This window comes from Artibeus jamaicensis, unplaced genomic scaffold, assembly GCF_021234435.1.
Source record: "Artibeus jamaicensis isolate MK-2021 breed Jamaican fruit bat unplaced genomic scaffold, CSHL_Jam_final scaffold_847, whole genome shotgun sequence".
Taxonomy (NCBI): domain Eukaryota; kingdom Metazoa; phylum Chordata; class Mammalia; order Chiroptera; family Phyllostomidae; genus Artibeus; species Artibeus jamaicensis.
In genome coordinates this window covers 28958439-28976886 of record NW_026522057.1, presented here as the reverse complement: position 1 = coordinate 28976886, position 18448 = coordinate 28958439, and the positions used below count along the sequence as shown (strand labels likewise).

Genomic DNA, 18448 nt, shown 5'->3' with positions numbered 1-18448 from the left:
ACCTCTCCCTCAGGCTCTCCGGACCCCGCTGAGAGTCGGGTTAGCCCGAAGTAGCAGACCGAAACAGGCAAACACTGCGTTTACTTCCTGTCGCCTCTGCCACTCTGAGGTCACCTGAATCCATTACCTGGCCCTGCCCGAGGACTGGGGTCCCTGACTCCTCCCCGGACTAGAGAACGCCCCGCTTCTAGACTCTGGAGTCGTGGCCTGTGGCCTCCCCTCCCCTCATCCCTCCCATCTGCCACAGAAGCACCCCAGTCCACACAGCACCCAGGTTTCCAAGATTCCGTAATACCTGCACCTATTAGGGGAGGTCGTTTCCAAGACCAACGTCTGGATTGAGGTTCACTTTTTTCTGTCGTCCCGGAGACCCCCTGCCACCCTGAGTAGGAGCCGGGAAGCACACTGCTTGCAAGACCTCTTTGCAGCCCCCTGCCCCTGCTGCCGGCGCCTGGCCCGTATTCGGAGAACGTCCCCGGGCTGGGCCCCGTGCCCCCAGCCGCCCCCCACACCTGCAGTTTCCCCTTCTCTCATGACAGAGACCGTGCGTGCCATGACCCACGTCATCAACCAGGGGATGGCCATGTACTGGGGCACGTCGCGCTGGAGCTCCATGGAGATCATGGTACAGTGACCCCTGGTGTACCCCTGCTCTGTGGGTGGAGATCCGGGCCCTGGCGGACGACTGTGACGAGTGGCGGTCACAGCTTCTGCGCTGGGTAGGGTTTCTCCATGTTACCATGGGGGGCTTCACCTCTCAGCCTCACGCCCCTGACACGTAGGACAGGACTGTGGGGGCCACCCCCCTGAGGCTGTCCTGAGGACTAGCTGGGAAAACAGGCGTGAAGCTCTTCACAGAGGTCCTGGAGTTTCGGTCACAGTGGTCTCAGGCACTGGCACAAGCTGGTGTGACCTCCCAGGTGCCATTAGGTGTGAGGGCTTTGTGTAGACTAACTCCCATTTAATCCTCGAGACGCCCCATGAGGTCAGTGCTGCTGCCCTGCCTTCAGGTATGCACTTGAGGCACAGAGAGGTTGAGTCACATGCCCAAGGTCACACAGCTCATGCTGAGATGAATGCCCAGGCCACACCGCTCAGCATGTGGGTGGCTGCTGGGACCCTGAGCACCCACCTCATAATCCACCATGCTTCCCCTCCCTGGCCCTTCTGGAAAGCATCCCCTTATTGTCCTACCCCTCCACGGAAGCTTCCTAGGCCAAGGACAGCAGATGCACCTTGCTATTTCTGGGGTGTCCCAGAAGGGTCAATGGGGTAGCCCTGTGCTCTTCAGAAGCAGGGGCATGGGTGGGAGTGGGGGCTGGTGGGCAGAGGCCTGGGGCCTGTCTTCCCTCTCAGGCTGACCTACCACCCTCGTCTCCAGGCCCCTCTCAGCCTCAGTGCCTCCCAGCCCCCCAGAACCCCCGCATCCCAGTGTCCCAGATTTCCACTGCATCGGAGAAATGCAGCAGCATGTTCACGTCTGGTTAAATGCAACCCTGGCAGCCCCGGCGCCGTCCGCTGTGGCAGTGGCATTCGTGAGCACGGGCGTCCCCGAGGCTGCCCGGGGCCTGCAGTGTCTTCTCCCCATTTCACAGATGGGAGAGCCGAGCCCCGGCCAGAAGGGAAGGCCTCTCAGGCCGGCAGATGAGCCTTCCCCAGGGCCCGTCTGCAGACATGGGCCCAGGCTCACCACGGCCAGCTCTGTGGAGTGGAGGTCGTAAGCCCCACATTCCAGAAATGGGCTGCTGCCAGCCACTCTCCCTCCCTTGACCTAGCGGTTTCTGCCAGTGCCATCATCCCGGGTCCAGGTCCCAAGAGATGGTCATGACAAAATGCACGGAGTGCCCTCCTGCTGTCGTGAGGGCTGCAGGTGCCACTGGCCCATTGGAGCCTCATGACAGATGGGGAAACTGAGTCCCAGAGGGGTGAGCCCCTTGCCCAAGACTACCTGGCCAGTAATGCCAGAACCCAAGTCTCCCTACCAGGTTGTACTTCCCCTCAACCCCTTCAGCCTTGGGGTCTGACGACCCATCCCCTTTCCCACCTCACAGCGGAGACCTCAAAGGCTCCTGGGAAAGCTGAGAGGTGGAAGGGGCGGGTCGGCCCCTGGGCAGCCTTCCCTGGGACGCCTCCATGTCTCTCCCTGATGCCCAGGCGGCCCCTACGCCCGCTGCCGGGCGGGGACCATCATGCTCTCTTTGCGTCCTCAGGAGGCCTACTCAGTGGCCCGGCAGTTCAACCTGATCCCGCCCATCTGTGAGCAGGCAGAGTACCACATGTTCCAGCGCGAGAAGGTGGAGGTGCAGCTGCCCGAGCTCTTCCACAAGATCGGTGGGCGCCCACCCCTTCCCAGCCCCTCTCTGACCCCCACCCCCACCCCAGCGACCCACGGCTTGACCTCACCTGGCTCTCCCCTCCCAGGAGTGGGTGCCATGACGTGGTCCCCTCTGGCCTGCGGCATCGTCTCTGGAAAGTATGACAGCGGCATCCCGCCCTACTCGAGAGCGTCCTTGAAGGTAAAGGAGGGGACGGGCGTTTTGTGGAGGCGAGGCCTGGGTGCTGGGTGCCCTTCCCCGGGCCCCTGCCCGCAGGGTGGCTCAGGCTACGGGAACTCAGAGTCCTGGCTGGCCTGAGCCCGTGGGTGGAAGAGCTGCCCACCCGTGGGACAGTCCCAGGTGAAGGGGTCTCTGCACCCCCCCTGCACCCCCTTGACATCCTCCTCAGTTCCACACTCACAGCCTGGGCTGGGTCCACAGGTGCCTTGGGGATGCCCCTACCCCCACACCCATGCCCAGGGCCCTGGGTGGCAGGGCTCCCTTGGTTGTCACTCCGAGGTGACTTCCCAGGACTAGTCCCCCCCCCACATACCTCTAAGAGGGGACTCAGGGAGTCTCCAGAATGCAGGGTCTGGGGGCAAAGCAGTCAGAGAAAGACAGGGCCAGGGCAAACCCAGCACCAGAGTCCCTGGCCCGGTGCAAGGGCAGATGGCCTGCCCCCTTACTCCCCGACCCACTACAAGGTCAGGGAGTCCCTCGGAAGCACTGCAGCCCCCAGGTGGGGACTGGCCGACCACACCCTCGGTGCTAGAACAACGGCAGCAGCTCCCCTCCCAGGACACCAGGCCTTCTGGGAGAAGGGGGCTCAGTGGGTCCACTGGCTCAGGGGGCTCAGTCTCCTGGGGGTACCCGCAGACAATGGGCTTCCCACTTTTCCAGCTACACCCACAGTGGGACGTGGTTGGGCAAGGGGGTGCAGGGGGAGGTGCTGGCCTGGCTTCCAGTGGTCAGCCATCTGCCGGGTCCAGGTGACCTGCCCTCACCTGGTTCTCCCCCACCCCCAATCAGGGCTACCAGTGGCTAAAGGACAAGATCCTGAGTGAGGAGGGCCGGCGCCAGCAGGCCAAGCTGAAGGAGCTGCAGGCCATCGCCGAGCGCCTGGGCTGCACCCTCCCACAGCTGGCCATAGGTGACGGGGCTGGGGATGGGGGCAGGGTTGGGACATGTCAGGAGTCCTTGATGCCTAAGCCACCCCCTCTATCAACCAGCCATGGGAAATGGGAGTTCCACACTCATGGGGAGAAGATGGGGGTCCCTGAGCACTTGGGCTGCCTCTCCACAGGGTGTCAGTCTGTGCTGGGTCTCCCCCAGCGACCCCCACCCAGCACGGCTGAGCACTGGGCTGGCCAGGCCCCTCCTAGGTGCCCCCAGACTCAGAAACTGGGTGTCTCTGGCCCCACGAGGGGCAGGGTAGAACCAGAAAGGGCGCCTGGCATGGGTGCCTCTCCCTCACCTCTGGTCTTGCCACCCCCAGCCTGGTGCCTGAGGAACGAGGGGGTCAGCTCCGTGCTGCTGGGCGCGTCCAGCACGGACCAGCTCCTGGAGAACATTGGAGCAATCCAGGTGAGCGGGGCTCCTGCAGGGTGCCAGGCCCTGGGTCCCACCAGCCATCCGCCCGGCAGGGACTTGCCGAGCACCTGCTACATGCCCGGCACACGGGCTCCGTCAGCGAGCCACCTCACAGCCCTCTGGAAGAGCTGGTGTCCTGGCCGGAACAGGCAGTACACAGAGAACTGAGTAGAGAGCCAAGGGGATGAGAGTAGGTGTCAGATCTGCGCTGACAGGGCTGGGGGGCGGCTAGAGCAAGGGCGGGGTGTCCGGCAAGGCAGAGGGGAGGTAGAGCCATGGTCCCAGGGAAGGGACCGTCGGGGTGGGCTTGGGGAGAAGCGACATGGGAGCAAAGCCTTGGAGGCCGAGGCGCCGAGCAGTGGGCGGTACAAACACCTGGGGAAGAAGCGTCCAGGCAGCGGGAGCAGCCGATGGAAGGCCCAGGGTGGAGGCGAGCCTGGGGGGTGGGGCAGGCGGGAGTGAGCTGCCCCGTGGGACACCGGGTCCTCCGAGGAGGACTTCGGCAGTGATTACAGGGGAGGTGGGAACCCCGCAATCCCAAGTAGAGCAGGGGCAGGGTCTGACTTAGGGTTTAGAAGCGTCCCCCTCTCTCTGGCTGCTGAGTGGAGGGGAGACTGGGGAACAGGGAGATGTGCTGGGAAATGACAACAGGGGTCGGGGGGGACCCTGGTAGTGGAGCTGGGAGAGGTGGGTACACCCTGGATATTTGGAAGGTGGGTCAGCAGAACTGGCCGACATACTGGATGTGAGGGGAGTGCGTGAAAGACACCCCTGGGTTATGTCACATGGAAGGCAAGTGGGGAAGGCTGGGAAAGGCAGTTTAGGGGGTGGAAGTCAGGGGTCTGACCGTGGAGTCCGCACCTCATGCCTTCCAGAAGGGTCTAGAGCACTCCAGAGTTTGAGGGGCCAAGTATAAATCAGGGCAGACTTCCTCCCCACCCCAAAGCTCTGGGAATCAGAAGCCGCGTGGCCCCGTGCGCCGCAGCTGGAGCTCATTCTGACGGGCCTGGCCAGGGAACGGGAGCAATCACCCTCCATCACCCTCCTCCTCCTCCTCCCCCCCCTCCTCTTCCTCCTGTGGCCAGTCCAGCTGGAATTCTGATTTGCTCTTGTCTTGGCACATAGGTCCTTCCCAAACTGTCGTCTTCCATCATCCACGAGATCGATAGTATTTTGGGCAATAAACCATACAGCAAAAAGGACTACAGGTCCTAAGACGCCCCTCAGCCGGCCAGGACACTTTCCCTCCCCCCCCCCCCCAGTCTCTCTGTTCTCCGCTTGCTTATGCTGTTTTGAAGCCAAGTCTGGAATGTGGTTTGCATCAAAAAGAAGAGAATGCGCCAACATGTCACCGGGAAGGCATCCCAGAAGTCGCTGCAACACACCATCCACTGCTTCTCGGGACCCACAGCAGGCCGGGGAGACAGTGCTGATGATCAGAAGGGCGGTCGCGAGGTCCCACCCAAGCCTGCAGCCTCTGCTCATCTTCCAAGAAGAAACCAGCTCATTTTCTCCAAGCCGAGGCCCTTCTCCGAGACCCCTCAAGGCCTGGCCAGGTGGACCAGTGGGGCCTAGGGGCGGGCCGGGCCAGCCTCTCCTCTACCGAGAACCCCCACCTGGTGTTGGGGGTGGGGAGGAGGAGACCCCGTCTGATCTTCCAGTGGCCTCCCCACGGGGGTCTCCCACTGACCGAGGGCTGCAGGTACTTTCCAATGGGCCCGACCTCAGATGCTTCCCCACCCATTCTGCACCGCCACCTACTCCAGGGGGTCACTGCAGGGGCCCTCCGTGCTGTCCCTGAACCCCTGCCTCCTCCCTGGCTGGCAGGGGTGGGGATGCAGGGAGGTTGGCTCTGCAGTTTGGGAGTAGGCTCCCGCCTGGCTCCCTCCAGGGCCTCACCTGGCACCCGGCCACTGCCCCTCTGTCCTTGCCCCAGAGGCCCCGAGGTTGTGCGTGCTGAGCTGGACAGTGGCTCCCACGTGGGAGAGCGGGCCTCTGCCATGTGCAGGGTGGCCTGGGGGTGTGCAGAGGGAACAGGCTCAGAGCCTTTCGGGGCAGCAGCCCCACAGTGGAGACAGAGATCCCGGGACCCCCCCCCCAGAGGAGCCCCTGTGAGGCCTCGGACCACGTGAGGTTGGCACGTCCCCCCCTGGGGCGCTAAGTGTCTGTGCTCAAAGCTTGTGACCTGGGCGGATGGGCAGCAGTGCCACCCCTGGGACTCCCCACGCCCTGGAGCAGACTGGGGGCACAGAGGAAAGGCAGGGCAGACTGCCGGCCCCCCGCACCCCCACACCTCACGCTCGGCCCAGCGGCAGGCACAGCAGGCCCTGCCTGCTTCAGAGCAGCCAAGGCCGCCAGCAGTCCTATCCGGGCCGGGCCGGGAACGCTCGGAGAAAACCTCAAAGGCCGAGAGCGGGCAGGGCGGACAGCTTCCCCCACTCCTGACCTTTGCACTGACCCTGGAGTCTAAAACCGTCCCCGTCCTCCTAAGCCGGGCCCTCGGGCCCTCGGGGCTCTTCTCCAACCAGTCGCCTACAAGCTTCCCCCGGGGCAACATCTGTCCCTGCCCGGGTGCTGACACGGCCCTGTGCTGGGCCTCGTGTCCTGCACCCAGTGGGCCAGATTGCGCCCCCTCACTGGGGAGAGTGGCTGGGCCCCTTCACACTGCTGGAACAGGGGCCAGGCTGGCAGCAGGCCAGCGGTGGGGACAACTGCCCCACGAGCCACCCCTGAGAAGACCAAGCCCCTGTTGGCGGCTTAATGGCCAAAGGGAGGGAGATGAGGGGCCCCAGGGTGGAGCTCAGCAGGGCCCAGCAGCCTCGGCCCCGGGGCTCTGTCCTCGGCCTGGGTCTGGGGTGTGCTGTTCCTCCGCACCTATACGTCCGGGGAACGGCCCCTCTACTTAGGAGCCAGAGCTGGGCAAAGGAAGCTGGATGGAAGCCCAAGTCAGAGCCCAGAAAGGCGGGGGAAGGTGGTCCCAAAGCAGCCTGGGCCTGCATGGGGCGGGGCCGGCAACACAAGGACCAGGCCCCAGGACCAGCCCTGGGCCGAGTTCTGTCTTCCCCGTGAACCAGAGCCCCGCCATCTCCCATCCCACACCTGTGGCCGGAGCCGAGGCCCCGAGGCACGCCGGAGAGGGCGCCCGCGGCCTGTGTCCTCCCCCAGTCCCGTACATGACGTGCTTTTCCTCACCTGTCTCTTCGATGACCGCGGTCCCTCAGCTACGCGCCCCCCTCTGCAGGCGAGACGGCCCGCACCTCATGCTTCCAAACGACCGACACCCCACCGGGCCACCGGCACCGTATTTATGGAATGAGCGAATAAAACCCAAGCCGTCGGGTCCACGGCTCTCTGCTCCCCTCACTTCCAGTGCTCAGGGCTGGGCAGTTGCAGGGGCGGGGTGTTGTAGCCACCATGGAGCACAGCCCCCAAAGCCTGGGGCCAAAGGTGGCCGTGGAGGAGCGGCAGGGGTTGGGGACTGAGACCACGCACACCGCCCTCCCCACCCCCTATTCTGGTCTCTCTCGACACACACACACTGGCTGCTGGAAGGATGCTGGGCCCTCTGGGGACAGAGGCCGGGGCACAAGGGGGTCCGTGGGCTTGTGTTTAGGGGCACAGGTGAGAGGGGAAGGCACCACCCACGCACGCCCCTCCTCAGGGTGCTCAGCCCTGTCAAGCTGTGCCTTCTCAGCGGGGACGTGGCTTCAGGTGACACTCCATTCCCTCCACACCCTCTCCGGCCCCCAGCCCTCACCCCTGCACTAGATCGGTGAGAACCTCTGGGAAACACTTTGATTCCGTCCTTTCCCAAAGGATTTATTAAAACACAGAAAACCAAGACATACACGCAGAGTACAAAGTGAAGGGGGTCGTGTCCGCGACAGCCTGCCAAAGCGTCCCACCCGTCCCCCCAAGGGTGGGACAGGTCGCCGATTACAGGGGCTCAGCTTCCGAAGCTCCAGCCCCACCCCCAGCTGGGACCCTCCCTGCTGAGACCCTCCAACCCACCCGAGGCATCCCCAGCCCCTTGGCTGGCCTGGGACTGTCCCAGGGCAAGGGGCCCGGCCCCTCCTGTGGGCCAGATGCCGCCCGGGGCAGGGGGTCCCGTCCCTCGTCTCCACGTTCGGGGGCTCAGGCTCCCATCTCGACGTCAGGGGTTCAGGACACACACACACCCAACGGGCCCTCTCTGGGTTATCGCACCTAAAAAAATACTTTGTCTAAAAAAAAATCTGAAAAACTAAGAAAAAACTCCAAAACACAACGCCAATGACTTTGGGCTGATAGACCACAACCTGTAAACTTCCGGAAATATAAAATGGGGCTGAGCTGGCCCCCCCATGAAGACGGTGGGTGGGCCCAGGACAGCCACAGGTGCGGTGGGGAGCCCCTAGGCCGGAACCTCAGCCCCTGCGTCCTGCCCAAGCCCCTTCCCTGCCGCCTGCTGCCACATCCCCGAGCCCCCAGGCCCAGAAGAGCCGTGGAACCCGACACCTGGGAACAAGGGTGTCAGATGTCATTGGGGCAAGACAGCCAGCCCCCCACCTGGGCAGAGGCGGATCCAGAGGCCCCTGGGAAGAGGCCCCTGGTGGAGGCGGCACTGCACTAGCAGTGGGTGTCAGCGGGACCTGGGTTGTGATTTGCAGAAAACAAAGGAGCTTCTGAAGGCAGCCTGCAGGGTGGGTCTCCTGCCGTGGGGTCCTGGGATGTGCTTCCGGGGTGGGCACGTGAGAATGGTGGCCGTCCGCACTCTGTCCGTCAACCCAAGCTCCTCCCCTGGTCGGTGAGGAGCCCCACAGGTGCCGCTTTCGGGGACTGTGGCCCAAAGGTGGTTCAACAGAAAGCCTACTCGGCACTGGTTTAAATAATAAGGTGGCTGGAAACAAAACCGCCGGCCAGCACGTTGGGGTGCCCACGGCTCACCGCGACCCTCATTCTGCCCACGGCGAAAACCAAACCCAGCCGGAGATGCCCGCCCGCCGCCTGGGGCGGGAATAAGTGATAAACCAAGAAGAACACATTCTTAAGACCCTTTCTCTCTTCCAAAGCAGTCAGCGGAAACTTACTCCCCAAAGGTCCGGAACCCCCTCCCGGGCCCACGGGGTGCCGTTCACCAAGAGCAGAGCCTCTCTGGAAACCAGGGTGCAGGACCAGGCCGGCTGTGGGTGCCTGGCTGCGCCTGGTGAGAAGAGCCCAGGGGGCCCTGGTAAGGCGGGGGAGGGTGTGGAGATGGAGGGGATGGGGAGACGGAGGCCCCTGGGAGGAAGGGCTGGAAGGGAGGGACCACGGGCCCGAGCTGGAGCGGAGGAGACGCAGACCCCTGTCCCGCTGCCGTGTGCCTCCCAGCCTGACACTCGGAACCATCCATTGTGGCCAGCAGAGGCTGGCCCTGCTCCCAACGAGGCTGACCACAGGGAGGGGAACCACTCAGGGCCCTGGGTGGAGAAGGGCTCGTGGCAGTCCCCTCGCCTGTGGCCTGAGGCAGGAGCCTTTGCAGGGAGGCACTGATCGGGGACACGCACACGTGTGAACCACAGTGAGCAGGACGGACCTCACTATTCTGGGGGGCAGGGTCAGCTGCTGCCACATGCGTGCCCTGCAAACTGCAGGCCACTTCCAGGACCCGCCCCACTCCACCGACACACAGTATCAGGCCTGGGTCTACCTTGGAGATCTCGATCAGGATGGAGAACAGCGCTGCCCAGGTAGAAGGGGCGCTGGGAGTCCAGCTCTCCAGGGTTCAGAGAGAACCATTCACAGATGCAGACATCTGGGGCTCCCCAAGGGCCAGCCAGTCACCCAGCTGTCCTCAAGGTGAGCCGCCAAATCCTGGCCCCATTCCTGGCCCAGGGAGCTGAGCCCAACCCCCTCCTGGAGCCCAATCCCCTCCCCCTTGGGGATGCCTCCTGGCATCCCCAAACCCAGCTTGCCTGTCACTCAAACAGCATTCTCTCCCAGGGCATCTCCCCAGGAAACCCAAGGCTCTGAAATTCAGGCTGGGCATCAGACAGACAGGCCCGGGCTTGGCCCACCCCAACCCCACACCTGGGGCCGTTACTGGGGACCACTGGCAGGGCAGAGGAGGGCCAGGACATGAAGCCTGGGATGCCCCAGCAGGGACAGTCCCCTGCCCCCAGCTCCCCCAAGCCCTCTGAGCACACATCTGGGGCGTCAGAGGCCCCGTGCTGAGTGACAAGAGCCTGGGTCTAGGCATCTCCATAGAAACAGGGATGAGTCGGTGCTCAGGGGCGTCCTGGCTCCTCTACATCGGCAGGCCCAAACTCGGCACGACCCCCTCCCGGGGCACAGGGTGGGGCCAGGGCCCCTGCACCACCCGCCACACTACTGTGGCCTCTCAGCTAAGACGCCAAGGACGACCTGCCCCTGACCACACCCAGCACGCTCAGGCCCCTCCGCCACTCCCAGGACCACATGCCGACAGAGTCCGGAAACAGACACCTGCTGACGCCGCTCCCCCAAGGAGACCGCACACACCTGGTGGTCTCCGGCCCTGGCAGGAAGAGGATGCCCTGTCCTAACTCGGGCATCAGTCAGGTCTCCACCACTGAGCTGGGCGGCTGCCCCTCAGTCCCGACCCGCCCAGCACTGGGTGCTCCACACGGGCAGGGGGCAGAGCAGAGGGACAGGTGGGCACCGAGAGCTCCGGGGCCGACGCGACACTTCGTCCTCCCAGCTGGGCCGAGTCCAGGGCGGCGGCGGCGGCGGCGGGGCTTCGGGGGCTCTGTCCGGCCTGGAGCCCGATGACAGACAGATGCGTGCTGCAGGTTCGACTCCTCCGTACGCCACTCAACTTTTACCAAGACAAACTTGTTCAAGTCTTCAATAGGAAAGCGCAAGAGATGTACAAATAAATGGAATCTCCTCTAAGAAGTCGCTGTGGCAAAGGGAGCCAAGGGGCACGCCCCGTGTGGTGTGGGTGTGACGCCGGGTGGAACGCTTGGGTTACGATGAGGTGGCACTCTGGGCTCCGGCACAGCCGGGCCGGCCGCGTCCCCCGTGCCATGGCATCACTCCGGTTCCCTTTCTGTCCCACGGTGACCACGGCTCCTAAAAAGGCGGCAGCTTTTCTCTCCTGTGGGGGTCGGGCCGGTGGCCCGGCAGGCGTGGCTGCGAGAGGCAGGTCACAGGTTACACAGGTAGGCAGGCAGCCGGGTCTCCATCGTGGGGGACATCCCACACCCTGTCCCTGCCCCACCCACTGCCTGTCATGGGCAGCTGCAGGCAGAGGGGACTCCCTCGCCAAGATCCCCCAGAGTGACCAAGAGGGTCCTAGGAGTGGACAGCCGCCAAGGGCGACCAGCCCGGAAACCGCTCCCCTCTGCGGCTTCGCCCTGGAGCAAAGTCTGTGCGGGACAAACAGGGCTTGGTGGGGGCTGGGTGGGGTGGAGCAAGTGCCCCTCTCTGGGCCCTCCCCCCAACCCAGGCCGCCTTCCTGGTCCTGCGCAGGGAGTACGGGCGGGACGAGAGGTAACGTCCTGGGGTGGCCACCAAGCAGCAGGGCCGTGGAGACAGGGTTCCCAGCTGGGGACAGGCAGGGGCCCCTGACTCGCTGCCGCCACAGACACGCATGTACACACAGGCGCACACCCCTCTATGACCTGCAGACCTAGGCAGACACTTTGCTCCCAAGGTAGTCCCCAGGGCAGAGGAGGCTGGGGCGGGGGCTCCAGACATGCTGGCGAGACCCTCAGAGCCCCGGAAGGCAGTGCCGACCCCACAGCTCAGGGGCGTAAATTCGGCACGGAGACCAGGCCCATCCTGGCCAGGCCTGACCTGCCGCGCTGAAGAGGGTGAGGGGGGCCCTGGGGGCGTCCAGGAGTGGCCTTACCTCAGTTGGGAATGAGCGTTGCAAGAGAGAGAAGTCACAGGGCAGCTAGATGTCTGTCAGAAAGAGAGGAAACCTCGGCTTGCCCGGGGCCGTGGCGGGCCGGCGGGCCCCGAGGGGCGCCTCGTGCATGCTGCCCGGAAGCAGGCGGGCACCTACCAGTCACATAGGGCCCCAGGGGCATCTGGTTGTAGTTGACAATCCCTCCCGGTCCAGGGCCCCGGAAGTTGGGCCCAAAGCTGCTGTTGTACATCTGGGAGGAGCCGAAAGCGCCCTGGAGGCAAGGACTTGGGTTTAAAGGTCACAGTCCCGAACCTCAGACCCCGAGCCCCAAGCCCCACGCTGGATGCTCAGGACGCGAGGGAGGAACACCGGCTCAGGGCGCTGACCTGCTGGATGGTGGGATCGCCAGCTCGGTTGGTCAGGCGGCTCAGGATGCTGCGCTCCGACATCTGGAGGCGGGCAGCCACCGGGGGGATGCGGGACAGCATGGAGGGCAGGCGCGTCACATCCGCCTTCATGTCGCTCAGCAGCTCCTCCAGCTGGTTCAAGACTGTGGGAGGGAGGGGGAAGAGGTGGGCGTGTGCTCACTGATGAGGTGGTGTCACTGCCCTGGAGGGGGGGGGCCCGGGGGGATGGTGCAGGACACTCCTTGCCTGGCCCTCTCAGGCCTGCAAAGCAGAGACTTGCCACCAGGGAGAAGAGTGGGTTCCCCATTGCATCTCCCAGGGGCCCCTGGGCCGTAGAGAGAAGGGGAAACCCTCTGAGCAGATACTGGGCTTCACTCCAGGCCCCGGCCCGTCTCCTAGCTCCCAGGGAGGCCTGCAGCCCCCATCCTCCCCTGGGGACAGGGTGCAGAGAGGCCTCAGGAAGCCTCTCCCAGACAGAGAAGAGGCCAGTGAAGACAGGGAGCCCCGCCCCCGAGCCAGCCTGGAGCTTCCTGAAGGTTTGGAGAATGAGGGTCAAAGGCCTGAATCCTGGAAATCTCGGGCAACACCTCCACTTCCCAGAGTTTCAATGTGTCCATCTTTAAAAAGGGGTCACAAACCTCACCACTTAAGGATATTAGGAGGATTTCAGAGGTAAGGTATTCAGAGAGACAACATTCTGGCAGGGCCTGAGGGACAGGCCCACCAGGGCCAGGAGGCTCCGCCCTCCGGGCAGCCTGCCCCGAGCGGCTGCTCACCTTTGTGCAGGACGGCGTTGGCAGGCTTGTTCCCAGCAAGGGACTCCTTGGACAGGTGCTGGTGGCTCTCGGCAAGGCACTCCACCTCAGCCAGGCGGGCGTTGAGGGCCATGGCTGGGTGGTTGGGGTCCTGGGTCATGTTGAGGTACGCGGCCCTCCGGAGCTGCTCCTCAATGACTAGCGCCTGCTCCAGCAGCTGCGGGGCGGGGCGGAGAGGACTGAGCGTCTGCCTGGCCCCTTCTCCATCAGCAACCCCACCCCCAGACCGAGGCTCTGGACAGAAAGGAGGAAAGACACACCCCCAGCAGTCCCTCCTCATCCGATCTCGGCCACTCCTTGGAGCCCTCACCAAGCGGGTTCTCCGCGCCCATCACCCAGGGCAAGGCCCCAGCACCCTATTAAGTGACTGACTAAATGACCCCCCTTCATGGGAGCCTGGCCCCCATCCGGATACCTGGGGAAGGAGTTGCTACTCACTAACTCCCTACCCTTGGAGCTCCCCACCCCCACAGCCTCTGACCTTGAACCTGCGGGCCAGGAACTTGTTCTTCATCTCCAAGTAGTTGCCCTTGTGGATCTCAGACTTGAAGGGCTCATTGAGGATCATGTACCTCGGGTCGTTCTGGATGTCCTGCCACCGTGCGTAGCCGTGCCTGGGTAGGCGCCGTTAAGGACAAACCTGGCCATGGGGTGGGGGGCCTGCCCGGGTTCAGAGTCCTGACTGTGTGGTCTCAGGCAAGTCATTAACCTGGGCTACTGCATGAGCGTGCCGATGACAATGACGTGACCATCAGCAGACACTGACAGGTGCCCACACAGGCACGGACACGCCCTGGAGGCCTTGCAGGGTCAGCGGCTCCTACACAACCCAAGTGAGGGAGGGCGAGGCATGTTCCAGTTCTACCTTCATGACCTGTAGGGACCTCACCTGGATGTAGGGTCTTTGCAGAGGTACCCGAGTTAAGAAGGGGTCGCACTGAGACAGGGTGACCATCGGCCTGGTGACCTGTGCCCTTCTTAGAGGACATTTAGACACAGGCATGTAGACGCCGGGAAGACTGGGGTGATGTCGCTGCAAACCAAGGGGTGCCAGGGAGTGATGGCCACCACCAGAGCTGAGGAGAAGCAAGGAAGCGTCCCCCCAAAGCCTCCTCAGGGGACAGGAGGTGCAGAATGTCATCTGTCCAAGGTCCCCTGGTTTTGAGAGTCAGGCAGCCTGGTTCCGACACCATGGCCCCCATGACAGGGATCAGCCAACTGTGGCCCACAACCTGGTTTTGTAAACAAAGTTTTACCGGGACACGGCCACGCTCACTGGTTTACATACTGTCCATGGGCCCCTGAACACTTTCTCACTGGCTCCGAGCAGGAGCGGTTCGCCAGCTCCTGCCCACAACATCCCACCTCCCATAACGGCAGCTGGCCCTACTCAAGGCTGATACAAAGGCAGCTGGCGGGGGCTGTCACCAGGCAGCCCTCCCCTTGCCTCCAGTAGGTCTGTGCTCGAATGTCACCTTCTCTAACCATCCCACTGGAAACACAACCCCCACCCCACAAGCGGCCTTTGCCCCTTCCCTGCTCTATCAGGCTCCATTGGGCCCCAAACTTTGCTAACTTAGGGTGTCCGCTACACACCCCAGCAGGGTGTGAGTTCCAGGCAGACAGGGGTTGGGGGCTGCTCTGTTCACAGCTGGCTGTGAAGTCACAGGAATGAGCTGTGACTTATTAGCTGTCTGTCCCTGGGTCACTCCCTTGGCCTCTCTGAGCATCCATCCTCCCTCTGTAGAAAGGGGATCACAGTGCCCCTCGCGGGAAGCTGCTGTGAAGATGGAATATTGGGAGTAAAGGGATGAGCTGCTGCTATGGTCGTCATCACTACCATCATCATCATCACTGTCATCACCCCCAGGAAAGAGCCCCTGGACCTTCCCTCACATGCCTCACGCCTCCCCCTACAAAGGGATCCCCCCAAGGTCTTTGGCCAGGCTGGGCCGAAGATACGTCACGATGCCGGCCAGCAGCCAGTAGTCATGGCGCCGGTGCCAGATGTCGTAGATTTTCCCCGAGGACACGGCAGCACGCTCCTCATTCTGCCACAGTGTGTGCAGCTCTAGGAAGCAGCCAGAGGAACAGAATGAGGTGCCCCCCAGACCCTCACCAAGGTGGGCTCAGGAAACCCTGTCCTCCCTGCCTACCATCTTCCTTCTCCGAGAGGTTCAGTGTTACCAGAAAAGGTTATACAGTGGACTCTTATCAACCACTCACACTTTAGTATAAAATAACCATCTGCCCAGACTCCCAGGACCCAGCAGTCAGGAAGGCTGTGACACCCACCACCCTAGCTCTCTGCCCACCATCCCACCCCAATACCTGTGAAGCCCCCATCTGCAATGTTGAACATGAATTTGAACTTTCCATTCTTGTCTTCCTTCTTCCCCTCTTCATCTTCCTCTTTGTCACCATTTTGCTGTGTTTCAATGGGCTCCTTCTCCTCACCTTTGGTGTCGTCTGTGGTAGGACAGAACCACACTCACTCATCATCCCAAAGGCACTGCCCAGGGGCCTCTGTCTGCCAAATGCTGGGGACCCAAAGGCAAGTGGAGACACGTCTCCCCACCCCAGGGCTCACTGCACAGAGGGGTGTCATACGGACAAGCCAGCAACACCCGCCCCCGCCTAGGCAGGCAGGGCTGGCTCCTAGCCCAGGAGCCTCTGCCCCGCCACATCAGGTCCGCCTTGTGGAAAGGGCAGCTTATGTTCAAGAACAGCAGCAGGGCCTTAGGGGTCTGACCACAGGAAACTACTCCAGAACATTCCATCCCCAGAAGGGCACAGGGCTTCCCACTGAGCCCCAGGGCTCCTACCGAGCCTTCCTCTTGGCAGTGGCTGGGCCACAGGAGGGGTCAGGAGAGAGGAGCGGGGAGTTCTGTCCCCTGCTGGTGAGTCTCGGCCCCCACCCACAAGCTCTAATCAGGGCCTAAAGCTGAGGGGACAGTGCCCAGGAGGCTGCAGAAGTCCCAGCAGGGTCCAAAAGACGCCCTCAAGAGACCAGGGGACCCAGGACAGAGCACGCACAAGAGCCCAGACCTGGCCTGAAATCGCTGCTCTCCCCTCTGCCTTGCATCAGGCTCAGCTCCAGCTTGTCTAGGATCTTCTCCTTCTCGGGGAGAGCCTCTTCTGTAAGACACAGGGTGTGCACCAAGTGGGGGGGCGGCAAGGGCAGGGGGGCTCGGCTGGTGGCTTCCCAGCTCCACATGGAGCCCGATCCATCATTCTACTCACGAGTCTACAGGGGTCACCCAGGAGCACTCCTCCGGGGAGGCAGGATGGGGGCGTGGACTCCCCATCCCAGCAGCGCCCCTCCCGCAAAACGCTCCCCACCGCAGCGGTAACCACGGCTCTCGAAGTTCTTGGGCCTGGCAGGCCTTCGAGAGCACAGACCCTCCTACAATCACCCAGAAAGGTCAGCAAACACGCATCACGTGGAAGAAACACACACGTGAGCTCCCAGAAAAGGAGCAAACTGTCAGGCGCCATAAATAGAAGGAAACTGCCCTGTCTGGTGTGGCTCAGTGGACTAAGCGCCGGCCTGCAAACCAAAGGGTCACCGGTTCGATTTCCCGTCCAGGCACATGCCTGGGTTGCAGGCCAGGCTCCCAGCTGGGGGCATGCGAGGAGCTACCTATTGATGTCTCTCTCGCACGTGGATGTTTCTCTCCCTCTTTCTCCCTCCCTTCCTCGCTCTAAAAATAAATAAAGTCTTTTTTAAAAAACAGACAACTATGAACACTACACACTGTCACTGCAGATGTCTGAGATGCCCCTCAGACAGCCGGCCCTGGAGGACAGACCGTGGCGGCTGTGCTGGATTCGATCCGAGAGCAGGTCATACGCTGGGCACAGGAGACCTTAAAAGCAGGGTTACCTGGGCACCCTGACCTCATCACACCAGCCCTCTCCAAACAGAGTTTTCTCAGACGGGTCACAGGGAGGGACACCAGAGACTGGAAGCTGCAGGGGCTTCAGTGCACCGTGGCTGCCCTGCTGGTGGAGGGCCGAACCAGGGCACAGGGCCGCTTGCAGGCGCCGAGAACAGCCCCCAGCGGGCAGCCGGCGGGGAAATGGGGCCTCGGGCCTCCGACCTCAGGCAGCTGAGGTCGCCCGTGGTCTTCCAGGTGAAGACAGAAAAGGCAGGTTTCCTGTGAAAGCAGCAACTGCCCTGAGACCAGTCTTCCCCAGTGGCACAGCCGAAGCCAGAACACAAAAGGAGAGACAGTTCCAAAGCAGTGAGGGGAAGCCCTATCCAACCGCGAATTTTGCTAACTACTATTCAAGAGCGAAGAGGAAAAAAACACACAGGATGGGAGCATGTGCCACTCGCAGGAATGGGCTGGAGGTGCCAGTGAAGGGTGGTGGATTTCAGAAAGAAGGACCTTGAACGAAGCAACGATGAACAAAGAGGCAAACACGAAACCGCTAAGAATGTGGGCATATCTCAATAAGGAAGAAAGATTTAGAAATAAGCAAATTAACAAGCCTGGAGAATAAAGCCCTGGGCAGCAGGGGGTAGATGATGGAGAGAGAGGGTCAGCGCTGAAGCCATGAACGGCGCACGGGGCTCAGGAGGGGCACACGCAAACACCTTAGAAGCACGAACTAGAACTGACTACGGTCTGTCCCAAGGAGATGAGGAAGAGAGGTAAATATAAGGAAAACTTGGTCAGTCCAAGCTCAGACAGAGAAAGAGGAAAAAGAAGAAAAGGAGCGCAGACTATAAAGCACAGACTCACATCGTAGAAATTCATCCGACTATCTAGCTTTTACAATAAAAGTAATTACACTTGCCAGCTACAGGGTGGAGATCCTATGATCAGATTTAAAATAATAAGTCCTGCCAAGCAGCACTGTTTACAGGAGATATACCTAAAACACCATTTCACAGATAGATTCAAAGGAAAGAGATAGAAGAAAATACCTGCCAGTTGGATGTCTGATAAGGTTCAGGTAGCTACAAAGAACTCCTAAAAGTCCTAAAAAGACAAATAGTCCAGTTTAAAAATGGGCCAAGGATCTGAAAGGACCTTTTTCCAACAAAGATACATGAGTGGCCAATAAGCGCATGAAAATATACGCAACATCGTCCTGCTCACGGGAACTCGAATGGAAACCGCCGGAGAGATCCCTTCTTACCCACCACGGCGGCTGCAGTCCCAAAGGCAGACAGGAACAAGTGTCAGCGAGGATGTGGGGCGGGAACCTTTCGCCCCCTGCTGGTGGGGATGCAACCAGAGCAGCTGCTGCAGGAAACAGCACGCAGGCCCTCGCCTGGCCAACAGCGTGACTCCTAGGAACGTACCCAGAAGCCCTGACACCCGGGTCCACGCAAACATACGTACACAGACGTTCCCAGTAGCATCATTCACAGAAACCGAGAGTCAGAAACAACGCAAATGGCCATCAGCTAAGGAATGAATAAACAAAACGTGGCCCACCCACTCCCACACGCTG

At 62.0% G+C, this 18448-nt stretch overlaps 2 protein-coding genes across 11 annotated transcripts in view; one reads left to right on the top strand and one right to left on the bottom strand.

Annotated features, from left to right (window-relative positions):
- KCNAB2 (potassium voltage-gated channel subfamily A regulatory beta subunit 2) overlaps positions 1 to 7247 on the top strand; it is a 61522-nt gene extending 54275 nt beyond the window's left edge. For 5 of the 9 annotated variants that reach the window (XM_053660590.1, XM_053660587.1, XM_053660586.1 and 2 more), the window contains 5 exons: positions 540 to 625; positions 2211 to 2516; positions 3345 to 3465; positions 3811 to 3899; positions 5031 to 7247. In XM_053660590.1, the coding sequence (XP_053516565.1) occupies positions 540 to 625; positions 2211 to 2516; positions 3345 to 3465; positions 3811 to 3899; positions 5031 to 5120 (692 nt within the window). In that variant the 3' untranslated portion in view covers positions 5121 to 7247. The remainder of the gene's footprint in view (positions 1 to 539; positions 626 to 2210; positions 2517 to 3344; positions 3466 to 3810; positions 3900 to 5030) is intronic. The other 4 variants (XM_037154253.2, XM_053660589.1, XM_037154257.2 and 1 more) reach the window with 1 other exon arrangement.
- A 2602-nt stretch (positions 7248 to 9849) lies between these two features.
- CHD5 (chromodomain helicase DNA binding protein 5) overlaps positions 9850 to 18448 on the bottom strand; it is a 48951-nt gene continuing 40352 nt past the window's right edge. The window contains exons 34-42 of one of the 2 annotated variants that reach the window (XM_037154280.2): positions 16028 to 16117; positions 15311 to 15448; positions 14942 to 15050; positions 13461 to 13593; positions 12941 to 13136; positions 12144 to 12307; positions 11914 to 12028; positions 11758 to 11810; positions 11021 to 11036 (exon numbers count right to left, since the gene is read on the bottom strand). In XM_037154280.2, coding sequence (XP_037010175.2) covers positions 11803 to 11810; positions 11914 to 12028; positions 12144 to 12307; positions 12941 to 13136; positions 13461 to 13593; positions 14942 to 15050; positions 15311 to 15448; positions 16028 to 16117 — 953 coding nt within the window. In that variant the 3' untranslated portion in view covers positions 11021 to 11036; positions 11758 to 11802. Of the gene's footprint in view, positions 11037 to 11757; positions 11811 to 11913; positions 12029 to 12143; positions 12308 to 12940; positions 13137 to 13460; positions 13594 to 14941; positions 15051 to 15310; positions 15449 to 16027; positions 16118 to 18448 lie in introns of both variants that reach the window. The other variant, XM_037154279.2, reaches the window with a different exon arrangement.